Genomic DNA, 19,077 nt, shown 5'->3' with positions numbered 1-19,077 from the left:
GTGGCAATGTCTTCCTACTTAATGTAATACTGTCATCTAGTGTGCAGCCCTTTCTTTATAGGTCCATGTAGAGAAAAGTTGAAAAAATGGTGAATATTTCAATTTAAAAGTCTTCCTGTTGATTTTGGGGCGGGGCTTCAAGAGGCTTTTTTGTTTGTCCTGGGATTATACATTTCTGTATAAAATATTGGGCATCTAGGTGTAACACAGCATGAGTTATGATCAATGAAAGGGTTCATGAGGTCCGTTTTTGATGTTTTTTGGCGAATACTTCAAGATAAAAGTCTTCCTGTTGATTTTGGGGCGGGGCGTAAAGAGGCTCTTTTGTTTGTACTGGGATTGTACATTGCTGTATACAATTGTGTGGTTCTAAGTATAACACAGCCTGAGTTATGATCAATCAAAGGGTTCATGAGGTTCGTTTTTGATGTTTGTTGGCGAATGTGGAGCCGGTGCTGCAAGACGGTTAATCCGGATAAAACAAGCTTTCGGGTATATCATCTTCCATGTCGGAGGACGTACCCTATCATGTTTTTTTTTGCACAAAAAGTTGTTATGAGTCCACTTTGCTCTGCAATCCTGCAGAGTAATGTGGAGTTCTGACTTTTGGCGCCATTTTGGCGAATATCGGCTCCCATCTCGTCATAGTTATTCGGAATCAAACAAAATTTTTTGTGGTGTATATTCCATGATAGATGAGTGTCCCTACAGTGGTCGTTTTTCTAAATATGTTCCTGCTAGGAGTTATTAATTTTTGAACATTTTGATAATTTGAGAGCCAGAAATACACATATTTCACTTTAAAAAAAATCCTGTTGATTTTGGGGCGGGGCTTCAAGAGGCTTTTTTGTGGGGCCTGCAAAGATACACTTGGGTTATTAATTTGGTGCAGCTAGGTATAACACAGCCTGAGTTATGATGAATTAAAGTTTCATGAGGTTCGTTAATTATGATGTTTACGTCAACTTTGACCCCCAATAGAACACTGGCACTACTGTGCTGTTGAAATCTTTTCGCAATCTAACATCGGGCAAGCGTTTTGAGTACTTGAGCAGTGGTTTGACGTCCCTGGCGTAAAAACTCTAGGACGAGTTCGTCGAAATGCGAAATTATGGTTTTGGCGATTTTAGGCACTAAATCCAACATGGCCGACTTCCTGTTGATTTTGGCTAATGACATAACATTGCATTTATGTGCGCCTTGGGCCATTACATGTTGTCCTAAAATTTTAGGCTTCTAGCCCAATTTTTGAGCATGCATTTCCTGAAAAACTGTTTGTGGCCATAGGGGGCGCAATTTTAATGCACAAATCCCGAAACCACTGATAAGTTGCAATTTTTTGCAGGTCTGACCTGTCTGCAAAGGTTTTCCGGTTTTTTTCGATGGGAAGGGGGTGAAAAGTGCCAAAAATGACTACAAATAAGAATAATAATAATAATAAAAAGAATAAAAATCCTAGCGGTTTCAATAGGGCTTCGCACCACTCGGTGCTCGGGCCCTAAAAATATAAATATAGGCCTATATTTATTCGTATATATATATAGCATGTGTGTGTGTGTGTGTGTGTAGTGTAGAGTATGTGCGCGTGCGCATGTGTGCGTGTGTGTTTCTGTTTACTGTCGTTCTCAAGCAGACACGAACTCTCGGCCATTTTTTAGGGGGTGTCTGTTGTTCTCACCAAATCAAGGGGCTGTTCTCAGGTCGACGCTGAGATATGCCTTCCAGTCGACCTAAGGCTAGTTTGGAGGAGGGTAAAATGATCCCAGATCAGTGTCTGTTTCGATGTCATGCCATCCCCCATCGCGAAGCTAGGTACACGCCAGCCTCGCGATAGCCTCGCCTCCAAGAATCAGAGTCCCGCTCGCGAGCTGGATGCTGACAGGCGCGCGGTGCGGTCATCATGCAAAGGTTACATTGGATCCGTTTCAGCGAGTGTCTAAAGAAGCCGCTCCTCCGCTGGACCTACACGGGTCACAAAATGCGAGACGTCTAGCGACACGAAGACGCCCTAACTCACGTTTCCTGGCGTGTTTGGCTACAGCAGGTGTCAAACGATGGACGCAAGTTTTGGATTTCCGCGAACGGAAGAGTGTACGCTGGCTCCTCTCGGCGGTAAAGTGGCTTCATGAGTGTCCAAAGTAACAGTGGAAGTGGTGGTGGAAGTTTGGAGGCGACGCCATCTTGGTCGCAGCTCTCCTCGTCCCCAACGATTTCTCAACAAACTATAACGGCGACCGCAAAGAGCAAGGAAGGTATATTAGCCTGCCAAGTGCACGACAGACACATATTCTCCCTAAACTGTGCCCTTTGCAGGAGAACCGGATTATTCTGGCCGTAACGAGCTGACGCTTGTTGAAGTAAAAATGGATGTCAAGTTCAGTGATGCCGAGAATTGGAAGCCAAACGTCAGCTGTCAGTTAATGTTGATGGCCAGTCTAAGTAGCAGCGAGCTATCATGTTTGCACAAAGGCAGCACTAGCTAGTTTGGATTCTACGACTGTCTGCAGACATCATTTGTAGTTTCCTGTGACGGTTGGTGTATAACAGTGGTATAGGAGTTTGTAACATTGGCCCAGCAGAATCTAGTTGGATATTAAAAAACGTAGCTGTGCATTAATGCATTGCAGTGCATGCCCCCCTACAGCTATAAACTTGAGAACAGGCCCGTGGATTTTTACCTTTTCGGCCAGTTTGGATGCATATTGTTCTCCACATTATGTTGTTGTGGATACTTTGTTTACTTCGATAATGCTGAGTTGCTCTACCTGATGTGACAAGTGTGACTAATTGGTTATAAACTTACATCTAAGTATATTCGTTATGGGACATGTTATGTTCGAAAAACTATTCAACCAACGGTGATGTTTATTAGACGTTAAGAACGGGATTCTTTGTTTTATTAACACTGCTGAGATATAATTTTAGAATGTTGAATCCGAGACTCTTAACACTAATGTGCAAAGATACTAAATACTTTTGTAATGGGAAGCTATTGCTGCTGTATAGCGTAATAAACGTAAATCACTCTCCCCCTGTCCTTAGATAACCTCACACAGGTCTGGTGGTGTGTGTGTGTGTCTGTGTGTGCGTGCGTGCACGCTCTCTGTTTCAGTGCTCAGGGGTTTCATAATGTCCATTATGCCTTTTAGGGCTTGCCCCTGTGCCAGAAGCTTGGGTAAAGATGACAGCCAGGAAATGTCCAATAAGGAAACAAAGGCTTGCAGCAGTAGTCAGCAGGGAGGACGTGTGTGTGTGTGTGTGTGTGTGTGTGTGTGTGTGTGTGTGTGTGTGTGTGTGTGTGTGTGTGTGTGTGTGTGTGTGTGTGTGTGTGTGTGTGTGTGTGTGTGTGTGTGTGTGTGTCTCTCTGTCCCTGGAAACCGGTTGTCATAGAACAAGGCCCAGTTGGTCAGCACATACTGTATGTTTGCTGTGTGAAAGTGTTTTAATGCACGTCACGGTTATAGTGGTAAAGCTAAGCACTCTGACACCTGCAGATGTGGCTATAAACTGAGGAAATGTTAAACTTGGCTTTTTTACGGCTTGAATGGCCTGCAAAACCAACAGCTTGTGTCCTGTTACAACAGCGTGAGCAACATCCATGCACACATGTGTAGCATTCGAATCAGCCACATTAGGCACTGATCTGTTCCTCATTGAGAAAGACGGTGACTTTGGGATAAAACTTCCAGTGCCCTTCCTTATCTCAGCTGGTGTTGTGTGTTCTATCAGCGAGGCTTGCAGGGTACTGAGAGATCCCTAAAATATCACAGACTTAGTTTAGCACCGTGCAATTAGGCCATTGTAAGAGAAGAGTATTAACTAAAGGGTTGATAGAAGGGCGGGTTCAAGATGTTTTGTTTTTAAATACCAGGCCTTGACTCTTCTTCTCCTTCCTGAATTCCCAGCGGTAGAATGGACTTCCTGCCTCGAGTTAGAAATGCAGTGTCACTCATTGACAGTAGCCACACACCGTCACAGCATGAAAGTGCATCTTTTTCAAGAGCCATCCTACTGCCCAGTTAAATCAAATCAATTTTTTTTTCTATTTTTATCCCTTAATCACTCTTAATTTTCTCTATTCCTCCCCCTGCATCCTCTGTTCCTCTTCTTAGTGCACATTTTTTTTTACTGGTAATTCTGTCAGAGAAGAATGTTCCGGGGCTCAGCCTATAAGATTCCTGTGCAGGCAGTTGGGAAAGTGTATGTGTCTAACCTCCCCCTCCCTGTCCATTCCCCTCACTGCCAGGCCCCATGGAGGAGCTGCACAGCCTGGACCCCCGGAGACAGGAGCTGCTGGAGGCCAGGTTCACGGGAGGCGTCAGCGGCAACACAGTAGGCAGCACGGGGAGCACCAGTGGAGGCGCTAAGGTAACCAAACCAAAAGCCTTGTTGTTGTTGTTGTTTTTCTTAGATACGTCACACAGTTGTCTCGTGAGCTAAAAAGCTAGTTTTCGTGCAGTCAGTCATGTGTCCTGACTGATAAAGGAAGAAACGGCTTTTAAAACGGGGAGTCAGTGATTCTGGAGAACGCTTGTCGTCAAAAATCACTTTCAGTCAAAATCACTGAATATCTTCTCATGACCCCACTACTGTCCGTACTGTGTGTGTGTGCGCGCTGAAAAAATAAAAATTCATTGTTGATACACAGCCTAGGCAATGTGTAAAAAGTGACTTTGACAAAAAACGTTCTCCAGAATCGCTGACGTAAAAGACAATACTTTCTTTGAGATTACTAGTTAAAATCATCCACATTGTTTAGATGTCCAAACATTCCAATCTCAAGTTTTAATATCAATACTAGTGAGCGGCTCTCGCTCGCAGCAGAAAGAATGCTATACGCAAGTTGTAGCACTCTCAAGGCTCGTGTTTGTCAGTGATTAACTCCTCCATGATAGCTCCTAGGACACAGGGAAAGCTCTACCTTAACAACAGGGCCTTTTTTGTGGCAGTAAATCAAAAGCCAAACCCATGTTCCCATTGTGGCAAAGCAGGTAAAAGTTCCAGCTTTCCTTAAAAGGATGCTAGCATGCATGTCATGTGTTGGGAAAGCTCCAAGTGACACACCTAAAAACTGAAGATCTGGATTCCTATCAGACGTGTCAGACTCGAGGCCTGCCTCCAGGCTCGCTTTAATTGTTTACATTGCTTGTATTTTCCACACTTGGACACACACAACACACACACCTGTAGAGACTGTTCTCATGTCGAACGTGTTTATTTGTTTGATTGAATTCTCATTCTCATTGCGTGTAGGGCCTGGCCAATGAGTCCTCCAACCACAGCTATGGCAGTCTGGGCTCATCCAGTGACAAGGAGTCAGAGGTAAAACACACACACGCGCATGCTTAAACAAACAGGTGTAGTCCTTTTTTTAATAGGCATGGAAAGAGCAATAGCAGAATTTAGTATTACACATTTCATTACTGAGATACTAACGATAAAGCCTGGTTAAATACAGTTGCAGGTTGTCAGTACTGGTTTTCTGTCCGTGCTCTGCCCACTCGTCATTCTGCCTCTCCCACTACCTCAACCTCTTCTTCCCTTCTCTCCCTAGAACTCTGATCTGAAAAGAGGGAGCTCCCCTGCCTACTCGGTACGTACTCTTTCTTCCCACTGCTGTAAACCACCACTAGCTGTGTTAGGTAAAACGTATGGGGATTTACACCTATTCTTTATTACTCATTTAAATGTATTTCACATCGATTGGCAGACCCCGGAGAAGAAGCACTCGGAGTCGTCTAGAGGGAGGAAGAGGAAAGCTGAAACCTACTCAGAGAGTAGTCAAGGTACGGCCCACACCTCAGAGAAAAATCAGTGTAAAATAGGCGTCTATGCATTATTGATAGCTCCCATTAAATCGTTGTTAAATTTTTTTTCATCCAGGGAAGACCTCCACACGTGGGCCCAAGATCAGCGACTACTTTGATGTGAGTAGTACAGACACTTCCATCATTCCAATACGTTGGACGCTGCTGATGCTTGTCATTGTGAACCAGATATTTAAGCTAACTCCGTTTGTTTCCTTTGCAAAGTTCCAGGCTGGGAATGGTTCCAGTCCAGTCAGAGGCCTCCCGTCAGCTCGCCGCTCCCCGCAGAACTCACACTCTGCCCCGGGCTCAATCGTGAGTACTTTGACTTAAAGAGTAGAATGGCTTAACAAGGGTCTCTGATAAATGTATTGCTAACGAGGCTAATGTAAGTCCCGTGATGCATTCCAAATCACATACTTTTTCTTTTTTTACTATATTACATACGGCATCTGTCCAGAAAAAGTACGTAGTTTGCAGGCAGTATTCATACAATTAACTAACTCATACATTATTTTGGCATAAGATTGCGCTTTGAACTTGACCCTTTTTCTTTTATATCCGTCAAATTGTTGTTTGTTGTCTTAGTTGATGTGATATAACTTCTGCTGAACAGAGGATTGTGGGTCAGAAAGGGAAAAAAAGTATGCTGGTTTGCAAAATACAACCGGCTTTAGTAGAACATCCAGGTACATTTTAGTGTACTTCATTTGACATCACGTATTGGGACATACAAAATCTTTTTTCGTCAAACCTAATCGCATGGAAGTATTGGTATTGAAATCCCGCGTGTTTAACAATCACTCTTTGTCCGTAGATCCGGCAGAACAGCTCCTCTCCTACGAGTCTGTGTTTTGGGGAACACAATTCCAAAGCCTCCACCAGCAAGTGTGTCCAGGTAATATGACACACTCATGAAACACTCACTTGACTCAAGAGTCTGTGTAGTACATGTACATGTATTAATCCACTTCTGACTGATCCCTCTGTGTCTGGCTTACTTAGACGGACTTAACAGGCTTGAAACTTGCTGCTCTGGAGAGCAACAAGAGTCTGGATCTGGAAAAGAAAGAAGGACGGATAGATGACCTGCTCAGGGTGAGTTCAATGTCCGTAACTTATAGGTTTGATGGAGAGAGCATAAGAGCACAACTGTTAATGTTTTTTTGTTTTGTTTGAAACTAAACAACCCAATTGAACACCGTGCCTGATGTCTCTCGTGAACAGGCTAACTGCGACCTGCGGAGACAGATAGATGAACAGCAAAAACTCCTGGAGAAATACAAGGAGAGGCTCAATAAGTGCATCACCATGAGCAAGAAACTGCTAATAGAGAAGGTATGTGTTTGTGTACGCATGCATCCTTTTGTTTGATTAAACAAACGGCTGCATTTTGATCCTGAAAAACAGACTAGTATATGTGCCTAACAGATACTAAATCATCTCATCATGTTTTACACCAAATATTTAGCACAAGATATATAACATTTTAAACATATTGATTGCAATGACAAAAAAAAAACGTGTCAGCTTGCAGACGTAACAGAAAGCAACATTTAAACATTTAAATATTCTCTGATGTTTTAGCTCCGCTTTGGTCCACAACTTGTGAGGGGAAAATTCTCTCTCTGGGTTGGTCTTTGAATGTCTTTACCTGCCAACTATTTATTTAAGTCTCCGCCATTTTGGACTGGAGTTGCAGAGGGCTGCACAGTGGTGGTGTGTTTAAGTGTACAAGCAACCCTTTCACAATACAGTCATTTGTTCCAATAATATCAACTACTTTTTAAATGGGGCTTTAATATGTCTAGAATAATTCAGCTTTGTGATTTGAAGAAACGTAGCTCCCACACACCTATTCTGGGTGGAGAAGTGGTTATAGTGGTTACAGGTGAGGGCTTGTCACTGGAATATTTTCTTTGTCTCTCTCCTCTCTTCTGTCGCTATTGAGACGCCTCCAGTTAAAGTGATTCTTTTTCTAATACTTGCCTGTGTTTGTGAGCAGAGCACTCAGGAGAAGCAGTCGTGTAGAGAGAAGAGCATGCAGGACCGCCTCCGCCTCGGTCACTTCACCACGGTCAGACACGGAGCGTCCTACACCGAGCAGTGGACCGACGGATACGCATTCCAGAACCTGATCAAGTGAGAGAATGAAAACGCATATATAGTTTTTAACCCACTTAAAGATAGAGTCAGCTATTCTGGTAAACGCTTGTTGTCAAAATCACTATTTGTCAAAATCAGTGAATTTCTCCGCTACCTGTCCGTACTGGGTGTGCGCTGAAAAACAATCCAGTGTTAATACACAACCTAGGCTAGGTTAGGTATGTAAACAAAAGGGTCCCCACAGTAGCTAGCAACATACCCGTTTCTATAGTGGCTCCGTATTAACACTGTCTCTTTTTTCAGCACACGCACAGTATAGACAGGTAGCAGATCGTGAGGAGATATTCTCAAAATTTTGAAAACAAGCGTTCTCCAGAATCACTGACTACACCTTTTTAACAATACAGTTATTTTAGATTTGTGAAAAGTTGTTTGTCAATTCCAACATGACCCCACTCCCTTAACCCCGTGTGTGTTCTTCTGTGCTCAGGCAGCAGGAGGGCATCAACCAGCAGAGAGAGGACATCGAGCGACAGAGGAAGCTGCTGGCCAAGAGGAAGCCTCCTAACCCTGCGTCTCCCTCCATGTCTGTGGCCTCCACCTCCGAACCCAAGCAGCGCAAAGCTAAAGTGGTCAACGGAAACGACTCGGACCCTTTCCTCAAGCCCTCCCTGCCCCAGCTGTGAGTACACTGAGACGGATACGTACTTTTGCTGTAAAACTGGACAATAAAGAATGAGATCGTCCCGTTTATTTTTGTGACTGTCGAACTCTTTGTAGCCATTACGATTCTCTTTTTAAGGTAGATCTCTCCTCACATTTCTTCCTAAATTAAGGGCATTGAATGTGTAATGCATGATGTCACTTAGACTTGACCGTATTTTGGCAGACTGAGCCTGGCTGAGTACCACGAGCAGGAAGAGATCTTCAAACTTCGCCTTGGACATCTGAAGAAGGTCAGTAGCAAACAACACAATTGTGACCATAAAACATTTTTATCTATAGATATGGCCAAAATGGACAATGAAACACTAAATGGATTGATGATCAATGGCTGCTGTGGTCTTACATTGTTTGATTACGTTGTACATAAGTGGGTTTTTAGTGCACGGAACTGGAAATAGGAAAACAATTAAAATGGTGTGTTTATGCAGGAGGAAGCTGAGATCCAGGCAGAGCTGGAGCGGTTGGAGCGCGTGAGGAACCTCCACATCAGAGAGCTGAAGAGGATAAACAACGAGGACAGCTCATCGTAAGTCCCTCCTACATAAAGGATAGTGTATCCGACTGGTTAACGGTAGAGGTAGCGATTTCTGGCAAACTCTATTTGTCAAAACCAGTGAATATCTCCGCCCGTTTACAGAGCCAAGTTTGTGTATTAACACTGGATTTTTCTTTCAGCGCACACACAGTACATATAGGTAGCGGATCGTGTGGAGATGTTCACTTATTTTGACAGCAAGAATTCTCCGGAATTGTTGACTCCACCTTTTAAGACTGGGACTAAAACTCTTTCTGATGTTGAGTCATTCAGTTTGCCCTCAGTACAAACATTCCAGCAACGAAGGAATGTCTTCTGTAGTTCAAATGTCAATTTAAGAATTTAGAGATGCAATAAAATCAAATCTTTGCAATGTATTTTTTAAAGTGACAAAAGAGTCCGGTACAAGCAACGAGTGTAAACTAAACTTGTGCCTCCTGACACAGGTTCAAAGACCATCCTACCCTGAATGAAAGGTACCTGCTGCTCCACTTGCTGGGCAGGGGCGGCTTCAGTGAAGTCTATAAGGTAATGTCTGTTCTGGTTGGACTACCGTATTTTCCGCACTATAAGCCGCACTGGACTATAAGCCGCAGGTGTTATAATGTTTAATTACCATATGTACTGTAAGAGTTCGTACACAGAGGGGATTGTCGGGAAAGAGATGGCTGCTTGAGGAATCTCCCATTTATTAACATTTCAACAAACAAGTTGCATATTTGCATAACGTATTCAAGTGTTACCATTTAGTGCAATAGCTACTAGGGATGGGCACGAGTAGTGTTTTCGTGTGATCACTTGCATTCCTCGTTAAACTTTTTTTCTATTTTTAGAACGCAACGCATCTGTCTGCAGAATAACGGTTCACCGCAATAAAGCGCTCAATGCTTATTGTCAAACAGTTGCACTTGCCATTAGGGGTGTGCACGTGTACACGTGTACACGTGTAACCGTTTAGTAAATCATAATCGTTTAGGAAAAATCAATAAACGAAAACCGTTTAAAAAAAAAATCTTCAAATTTAAAATTTTCTTTTTTTCAAAGTTTTTAAATATGTTCTGGTGACACACATTTATTCATTTTACGTCACTAGTAGGCCTAAACTAATTGGGGATAATAAAAGCTAGTCTGCCGAATCGGTCTGTCCCTCGGCGAGTGTGTGAGTGTGTGTATCGGCGCATACACACACACAAACACACACACACACGGGGAGTCGCCGTGCCGGTGCTCGACTCACAGCCACGGAAGAGTGATGAAAGATAACCTAAAGATTAAAGTTACTCGGTTGACGTGAACTAAGCTCGTAAGTAGCCCGAACTTTATAACACCTGTTCAACCTGCATGAACGTGGACATGTAGAAAGCGATAGGCTATAGGCTATTAATCAGGAAATGAATGAAGCGCGATAATGACGGCGCACATGTCAGGCGAACGTGTGTGTGTGTTTGTGTTTGTGCCATGGACCTATTATAAGAGGTGTGTAAATGAGCGTAGTTCATTTCAACTGTGTGTTTACAGGCGAACGAACGCGTATGTGTGTGTGTGTGTGTGTGCGCGCGCGCCTACAGGACGGCGGGCGCGCGAAGACAATGACGTCACAGTTAACCGTGTACACGAAAAAAATTCCGTCGTGTACACGGTTAGACATTTTTGTAAACGTTCACACCCCTACTTGCCATATGATATTAAGGATTTTTTTTCCACAAGTTTAAGGGTATTTTCTCCGATTTTTGGTAGAAATGTTTGTCTCTACTTTCAAAAAACATTAGGAAATTAGACTGAATGAAGACTTTGAACCAAATGATGATTCATGGGATGTACACTAATAAAAGAGGAAGCATCACAAAAAAAAATTCAAACAAACCATTAGGTAAATATAAAAACAATAATAACAAACTACTTTCACACTATGTATATACTCTATGCATTTACAAGTTGTAGCTGTTGAGCTTCTGGGTCTTGCTTCTCACAGTGTTTTCTAAGCCTGTAAGGGACTGACAGTATCACAAGAACATTCCCCGGAAACAGGAGGACCTCTAGTTTGAGATGATGTTTTCATTTTATTTTTCAGCCATATCTTCAGGGAGATATTAATAAAGATATGCGCGCGCGTACAAATAGACCTCAGAGGGTTAAAACACCCTTTCCTCAGTGAAAGTAATTAAATAGACGGGCCACAATTCAAACCGATCGAGTAGGTCTGCGGTGGGGAGAAAAAAAGTATGGGCTGTAGTTGTAACAAAAAAAAATAGCCTAAGTCACCATTTAAAATAAGAAGGGCAGCAAATAATATAAAATGATTGTCCTACAATTTAAATACATATAAATAACTCACCAAAGCAGCAGACTTAGTAGTTGTATATTCAACCGCGTAATGCTCACTCCGTGTCCGTGAATAATTACCGCGACTAATTCCTCATTAACAGAACGTTACACCGGTCGGTTTTTGAATCTTATCCCCATATTCCCTATTGAAGGCTTCTTAACTGTTGTTGGCTCGGAGCGAATGTGCCTGAAGTAAGCCTTGCTTCTTCTTTACTTTTCTTTCTAAGTGGAGAGAACCTTGCATGCTCACCTGTCCTGGAGTCTACTGATTACTAACTGAGAGTAACAGGTGTCATCTCCCCTTTTTATAAACGTAACTTTATCATCTGCTTTGAAATAATTGGACAGTTATATTCCTGAAAATGTTCTGGAGAAAGGAGAGACCATGTTCAGCTCCGCGGTGCCGTGGAGAACACAGGCTGCGCTGCGGTGGCACAGAGGTGGCAGTTATTTGCAGTTGCTGTTTGACACAACGCTCAGTTTACTGCACTTGCATCAAAATATTTAATTTTTTTAAACTTTATTTTATCCGTTTTGTGCCGTTTTGTACACGTATATAACATTTTAATCCGCCAATCGAGTTCATTTGAAACGAGGAGTACTCGATTACTAACGCCCATCCCTAGTAGCTACAGAACATATACTGTGCTGTGTAATAACAGGGTCGAAAAATGGGGAAAAAGTTGCGGCTTATAGTAAAATTACGGTAGTTGTTTCCTATTCCCTCTCTCTATAAAGTGTCTTTGGAGACAAACGTGTGTGTGTTTTCTTGTGTCCCACACACAGGCTTTTGACCTGTTTGAGCAGCGCTACGCAGCTGTTAAAATCCACCAGCTCAACAAGAACTGGAGAGAGGAGAAAAAAGAGAACTACCACAAGTAGGTCTCGTCTACAGACACACACACACACACACACACACACACACACACACACACACACACACACACACACACACATAAACAACTTAAAATACACAAAAGACAAAATGTTTCTCCAGTAACACTACATTGCCGTTTCTTTTTCCACTAGGCATGCATGCAGGGAGTACAGGATACACAAGCAGCTGGACCATCCCAGAATAGTCAAACTGTACGACTACTTCTCCCTGGATACTGACACGTGAGTCACCTCTGACCCCTGCCAGCTGCAGCCCTGCTGGGTCCACACATCCTGAGGTTGTTTATCAACCCAGCACTGGGATGAAAAGCTTATATTTTTTCCTACAACCAGTAGCATTCAAACCCTTTCATTAAGGCCCCACTCGGTAAACATTGAAAATAATTCATGACTTTGTATTCTGTTTCGAGGCCATATGTCAGTGGGTGCTACTTGTAAAAGCAATTCATCAAACATATACGATTCAGTGACAGCATGCCCTGACAAAGTGTTAACTGGTAGCTTTGAGGTGTGGTCACCCATACCCAAGAGAGAGATAAAGCATACGTTCCTTACCCAGTCTGATGATACCGTGTATTTGTCAAGATAGACCAACAACCATTTCCATATTGAGCAGAAAGGTTGAGCAGATCATATTGTACCACGTTAGTGAAGCTTTCCTCACATACTTCATTCACTAGCATTAATTCCTGAACTTGACCCCATGCAGAGGAGGGGGAAGGGAAATTTCTCTTCTCACACTTTGCCAAGTTGATCTGTACCGGGCTTGTGCGTGATTGTCCCCCCTCCCCCGCTGGCCAGGCCCGGCCTGTGCTCACATGGCAACAAAAGATCCGGGCCTGGGCACAATTGCTTCTTGCCATACGTCACCAAGTCTTATAGGTAATATGTTTGCGAATATTTTCATGCGGCCACATTTCCAGCAAACATTTTGCTTCCACATCAGACCAACGTGAACCTTTCGACAACATTGTTTTAAATGTCCTTTGCGTGCATGGACATATTGGGTCGCGGTAAACAGCCTTGTATAGATTGACGTCAGGACCGCCCTCTATGCATGTGCCCCTGCCGGCTTGTGCTTTTACATTAGCATCCATACGGTGCCGAAGCACACCTCTTCTAACCGTGGCAGGCCAAGGAAGTACACCAGGTTTAAGTAACGTACGCAGCCCTCACACTGGTCAAACGAACTAGACTTTTTATCTGTCAATCTTGACAAAGTGTGAGTGTTCCATTCACTTGTTCTTTCTACTTTGGGAACAATAAATAAATGACAGTTTGTTGTTACATTCTTGCTATCAGAGTAAGGCGAGCACAAGTTTGCAAGCACTGCTGACCTCCATTTGTTCACATTCACTTGCTGAGTCCAATGTAACTGTGTCCAATGTCCCTGTCCCCTCTGCTCTCCCAGGTTCTGTACAGTCCTGGAGTTCTGTGAAGGCAACGACCTGGACTTCTACCTGAAGCAAAACAAGCTGATGTCAGAGAAGGAGGCCCGCTCCATCGTCATGCAGATAGTCAGCGCCCTGCGTTACCTCAACGAAATCAAACCCCCCATCATCCACTACGACCTCAAACCTGGTGGGTAGCACACTTGGAGCTAAATGTAGATAAACTGAAATCTGGTGAAAAACAACCACACTGTTTTGTTTGCAATTGTCCAGAGAGAGGCTAGAGTCTGCAGTTTCTTTAGTTTTTCTCCTCGTCAACACGGGCTGTAAATCGGTTGTGGCTGGGCTTTGCATATTATCTAGTGCAGTGCAGTTGGCGATAGTGCTGTAGTTAGAACCAATCCTTCCCATCTCTCTGTCTCACTCACTGTACTGAATCCTAACTGTGTGTGTGTGTGTGTGTGTGTGTGTGTGTGTGTGTGCACAGGTAACATCTTGTTGGTGGACGGAACGGCGTGTGGAGAAATCAAAATTACTGACTTTGGTCTGTCTAAGATTATGGATGATGATAACTATGGCGTGGACGGGATGGACCTCACATCACAGGGAGCAGGAACCTACTGGTAAGAGAGACACACACACACATGCACAAACACGCGCACACACACACGCACACACACCCACCCCTGTGTCTCAGTAATCCGGGTTAAACCCCTCTTAATGGTAAATGTGAAAGGTTCAACACACATCATCCGTCTTGTAATCTTGTCATATTAATGAATCTCAAGTTGAGCTACTATCATTAGTATTGACAGTACATTGTGACATTGTGATTTATGGAGGAATTACCCTCTTAATTCCTACCACTTGTACAGTATAAAATGACCATGTAAAGAAGTGTGATTGGTGTTGTTTCAGGTACCTTCCTCCAGAGTGTTTCGTGGTGGGGAAGGAGCCGCCCAAAATCTCCAACAAGGTGGACGTCTGGTCTGTGGGAGTGATCTTCTTCCAGTGCCTCTACGGACGCAAGGTACAACAGTGAACACCAACTGACATATTTTGGAGAACGCAATTGGTATCTTCTTGAATTCAATGACTAAGTTCGGACTGCAGGCAAAACAATTTTTTTTCCAATTCTGATTTGGAATCTGATCTTTTTTTTTTTCGATTCTGATTTTGGCCACTTTCATGTTGTTTTAAAACTGATACAGGACTGATGTTTTGCAATGCAACTTCAGTCTGAACAATCATATCAGAATTCATAGGACCTTTACTCTACATCCACATTCGTCATCAATCTGTGGTAACCACTCAAATGGCGGATAATTCAAAATAGGGCTCTCTGTTTTCCACCGCACATTAATATATACATTTAGTCGTAACTGCTGATCTCTGTGGCCTCCATGCTTACTTCTGTAAAAAAGCGTGCCGCGTGTGACGTCTTTGTTATTGTTGTACTGCAGTCTGATTTCTGTCATATTTAAAAACATATATGAACAGCCCAACTAACAAATAAATTATATTAGCATTAAATAGGAATTGAGCCCTAGCTAGACCTGTAGTCTGAACATAGTTTATGTTTCAGGTTGTGGTCATAACAACAGTTGAAGCATTGTAGAAGACACTGGATTGGTGAGAATCTTTCTGTGGTTTGTTTTTCCAGCCGTTTGGTCACAACCAGTCACAGCAGGACATTCTGCAGGAAAACACCATCCTCAAAGCCACGGAGGTTCAGTTCCCTGCTAAACCACAGGCTAGCACAGAGGCCAAGGTAACACACACACACACACACACACACACACACACACACACACACACACACACACACACACACACTTGATGAGAAATGACGATGTAAATAGAATCTTCTTATTACTGTATAAACCAAACATTTTCAAAGAAGGAGTTAGAGGTGGGCAACTTGAATAAAATCTTCTAGCCATATCCTGATATGGTACATTTACTTTAAACAACAACAACTAAAACCTTAATAGATTAAACAATCACATGGAAATGCCTGTTCCATAAAGCAGTCCTACTGAGTATTAGTAATGACTACCATTGCCCTATTTAGCCTAATGCAACCAGCGATATAAAAGGGGCCACAACCACACTATGAACAATAAATCAAACTGCTGACAGTTGGCAAATGTCAATCATCGTATATACATCTTTGTGTTTCCCAACCCTGGGACACTGTGCAATATAAAAAGGTATTCTGCATATTACCATTTAATTTTAATTAATGACCACAAGCGCGTTCAAACTATTTAGCTATGCCACAACATGCTGCCACACGCTGAAACCTCTGAATCAACTCATAATTAGTGGCTAGAAAAAGAGCAGTTCAAAGCAGCGTCTTTGGAAAACAACATAACCGGTAGCTCTGCTGTGTTTTATCTCTCATTAAACATGAGGAGTGTTCACACAGAGCCAACTGTTAGCCTGCAGCTTATGTCATTTGCTATGCTCTGTTGTGCAGGCTTTCATCCGCCGCTGTCTGGCCTACCGCAAGGAGGACCGCTTCGACGTTCACCAGCTGTGCTCGGACTCCTACCTCCTCCCTCACATGAGACGTACAACCTCCTCCGGCTCCCTGCAGCCCTCCTCCTCATCTCTCTCCACATACTGACTGGCTCTCTCACATGACTGACAGGACCCTCTGGCCAATCGCAAGGCAGGAATCAGGATTGTTGGAATCTGAGGATAATGGAATGGGATCTTCTTGAGTTTCTTTTTTCTCAACTTGAGTTTTCCCACAATTGATGAATTAGCAAGAAGAGCAAAACAGAATAAAATGGAAAAGATGAAAAAGTGTGCAGAAGTGGAAGTGGGATACGTCCCCTTTGCATTCATTGTTCAGAGTTGTGCCCTTGAACTGTGTGAGATGGGGTGGGCGGGAGCAAAACTGGAAAATGGAGAGCGAGAGAGGGCCATGAAGTGAAAGAGGCTCCACTATGTTTGGAGCAAGAAAAGAAAAAAGGATGATGCTAGTGGATTTCTCAATGGACTTTATTTAATAACTCCTTAGGAGACAATTAAATGGCTGTAGGGGCTCTTGGGTGCCCTCGCCAAGCCCACCATGATAGCCCTCACAAGATGGAATAGAATTTCTTCAACATGAATCTGTTATCGATGTTCTCCTGTTGCAGAGGCTCTGTTCGCCAACTATTTGCTACTGGTTCAAAAGTCTGCAATCCATTGCCCTGAGGCACTAAATGATGATTACATGTCATTAAATGTACCCACACAGTCCCCATGCACACGACAGGGTTTCACTTAAAAGTGATGTTGTAACCTTGATGGGACTCGTATTAAAAAGAAAATCCAGATGAAATTTCTGGGGTCGATTTGCACTTCCAGTCCGGATGGCGGTGATCCGGTCTCACAACATTTGGCATGAAGTTCTTCAGCGGCGTGGGCTAGTTCTGGACTCTGTTCACTTGTTTTGTTTTGACAAAGCAAGTCAGATCCACTGCTGGGGTTTACAGCAAGTGGATCTGTGAAATCTGTCTTAATCCATTTTTGTTCCATTGTTCAAAATAAGAGTAAAAATGTTTCAAACTGCATTAGAGTATTACAGTACCATGTTGTCATCAAGCTGCCTGAAGAGAGTTTGGACTGAAGCGGTGGTGGTTGGGAGGACCGGATCAGCTGTTACTGTACTGCAAAGACTCGGGACTCAAGAGTTCAATGTACATTTCACGTGCGAGAGACATTACTCACTAGCAAATACATAATAACGAGGCTTATCCTTGCTTCCAAGTGTCTCACTTTTGCTCCATTTATTTGTGTTCTCCTCCTGAAAGCTGTTCTCAGTTTGCTGCTATAAATGTTGCTTTTAGTTTGTGAAGTGTGAATGGTCTCTGCCTGGCATGTGTGCATACTTGAACTGTGTTTTAACAGGAACACTCTCCAGAGCCGCCCCTCCCTTCCTAAAAACAGACACCCCCACGCTGTGCTGTTCAGTTGTGTGTGTGGAGGGGGGGAGAGGGGGGGGCGCAACACGTTCCTCTGCCACCGACATCAGCGTCCATATGGGGGTTTTGTTTACTTTCATGTTCAAGTCCAACAGACACTATATAATACGGAGCCAAGCCCAGTATACTGTGTAGAGAGGGATGGTCACTCATACCTGTCCGTGCCAGTAGAAGCGGGCAGCACTCCAGGTTGGCTGTGTTGCAGCATGATTTACTGCAGATTGAAAAATCAAGTGGATATATCCCAATGTTGTCATCCTGTAAATAAAAACACTTACCTGTACGTTGTCTTCACGTTTAAAGAACCTCTAAAATGAAGGTGACCTGAACTCCCACAGCACACCCCGGGCATGGGAGAGAATTCATTTTTTTTGATTGATGGGCATGGAGTCACCTAAAGGATAAGTGGGAGCAGCAAGTTGCGTCTGCTCTTTGGACCACTATAAAAACAGTCTTAATCGATTTTTGGAGACATGAGAGGTAGATTGAACCACAGGAAGTAGTTGCTCCCAGATGAAAATAGTTACAATCAATTGGGTGAGTTCAGAGTACAGTTTGAAAAACAGTAACTGTATCCATTCAGGCAGAAAACAGACTCATCCCCTCCAAACAGTAGAAAACTGGTGCTGCCATCAAGTGCATATACCACCACATGATTAATGACAACCATGTGTAGATGGATGTAAGTACAGCCAATAGTGATGTTGCTACATGCGGGATCACATTAGCGAGCGACTGAGCTAACAGTAGGCCATGTCATTCATATGCAATAAAGATTGCCATACAAGTCTTAAACCCTGAAGTATGACCCAGTGGAGGGTTATGTACGTATTCCCATGCCACCTAGGATCCCATCAGGTTCAGATAGAAGGTGTTTGCCGAACATTCAGTAGTGATTACATTTTACATTTGGATTGCTTCCATCTCATGGTAAATCTCATGTTTGAAACTGCTTTACACCCATGATGTCAGTTTCCAGATCTGAGGAGCCACAGGAAGTGCTAATCAAATGAGTTTAGTCCACTAAAGTCACACAGGTATTCACAAATCAGTTTAACACCTGAAATTAGTGAGTGACCGCTATTTTTGGTTAACTGCTTTCATTACTCTCCCAAAGAATCATTTAAAAAGAAAGAACAGCAAACAGACTGTATAAAAACACAAAGACATGATGTAAAATTATTTTGGCTTTATTGCTCGCACTGTGCATACTGGAGATGTTTTTTAGAAAGTTGTAACAGTGACACCTTGTGGCTGTACTGCATCACTGCACTAGTCCGCTGCCAGTTCCTTTTGGCCATGCCAGGAAG

The 19,077-nt window shown here is 43.2% G+C and overlaps 1 protein-coding gene across 2 annotated transcripts; it reads left to right on the top strand.

Annotated features, from left to right (window-relative positions):
- Positions 1-1,896: 1,896 nt before the first annotated feature.
- Positions 1,897-18,042, top strand: LOC307255244 (serine/threonine-protein kinase tousled-like 1-B). 2 transcript variants are annotated; one of them, XM_080033897.1, is made up of 22 exons: positions 1,897-2,252; positions 4,247-4,368; positions 5,254-5,322; positions 5,555-5,593; positions 5,711-5,786; positions 5,884-5,927; positions 6,039-6,122; positions 6,625-6,705; positions 6,813-6,905; positions 7,035-7,145; positions 7,813-7,949; positions 8,404-8,595; positions 8,803-8,869; positions 9,068-9,165; positions 9,621-9,702; positions 12,286-12,377; positions 12,529-12,618; positions 13,808-13,977; positions 14,275-14,410; positions 14,706-14,817; positions 15,451-15,558; positions 16,270-18,042. In XM_080033897.1, the coding sequence occupies exons 1-22, from the start codon at positions 2,126-2,128 to the stop codon at positions 16,417-16,419; spliced, it is 2,280 nt and encodes a 759-aa protein (XP_079890023.1). In that variant the 5' UTR covers positions 1,897-2,125; the 3' UTR covers positions 16,420-18,042. The 2 variants fall into 2 exon arrangements, with proteins under 2 accessions (XP_079890023.1, XP_079890022.1); XM_080033896.1 differs by having other exon boundaries at positions 6,033-6,122.
- Positions 18,043-19,077: the final 1,035 nt, after the last annotated feature.

The sequence above is a fragment of the Ammodytes marinus genome (genome assembly GCF_949987685.1).
Source record: "Ammodytes marinus genome assembly, chromosome: 9".
NCBI lineage: Eukaryota > Metazoa > Chordata > Actinopteri > Uranoscopiformes > Ammodytidae > Ammodytes > Ammodytes marinus.
The sequence above is the reverse complement of the archived record's forward strand: the minus strand, read 5'-3'. Positions and strand labels throughout refer to the sequence as shown.

Coding starts and splice junctions, on each gene's coding strand:
- LOC307255244 (XM_080033896.1), top strand. CDS start 2,126: ATGAGTGTCCAAAGTAACAGTGGAAGTGGTGGTGGAAGTTTGGAGGCG. Junction 6,123..6,624: donor ACTCTGCCCCGGGCTCAATC/GTGAGTACTTTG, acceptor CTTTGTCCGTAG/ATCCGGCAGAACAGCTCCTC. Junction 12,378..12,528: donor AAAAAAGAGAACTACCACAA/GTAGGTCTCGTC, acceptor TTTTTCCACTAG/GCATGCATGCAGGGAGTACA.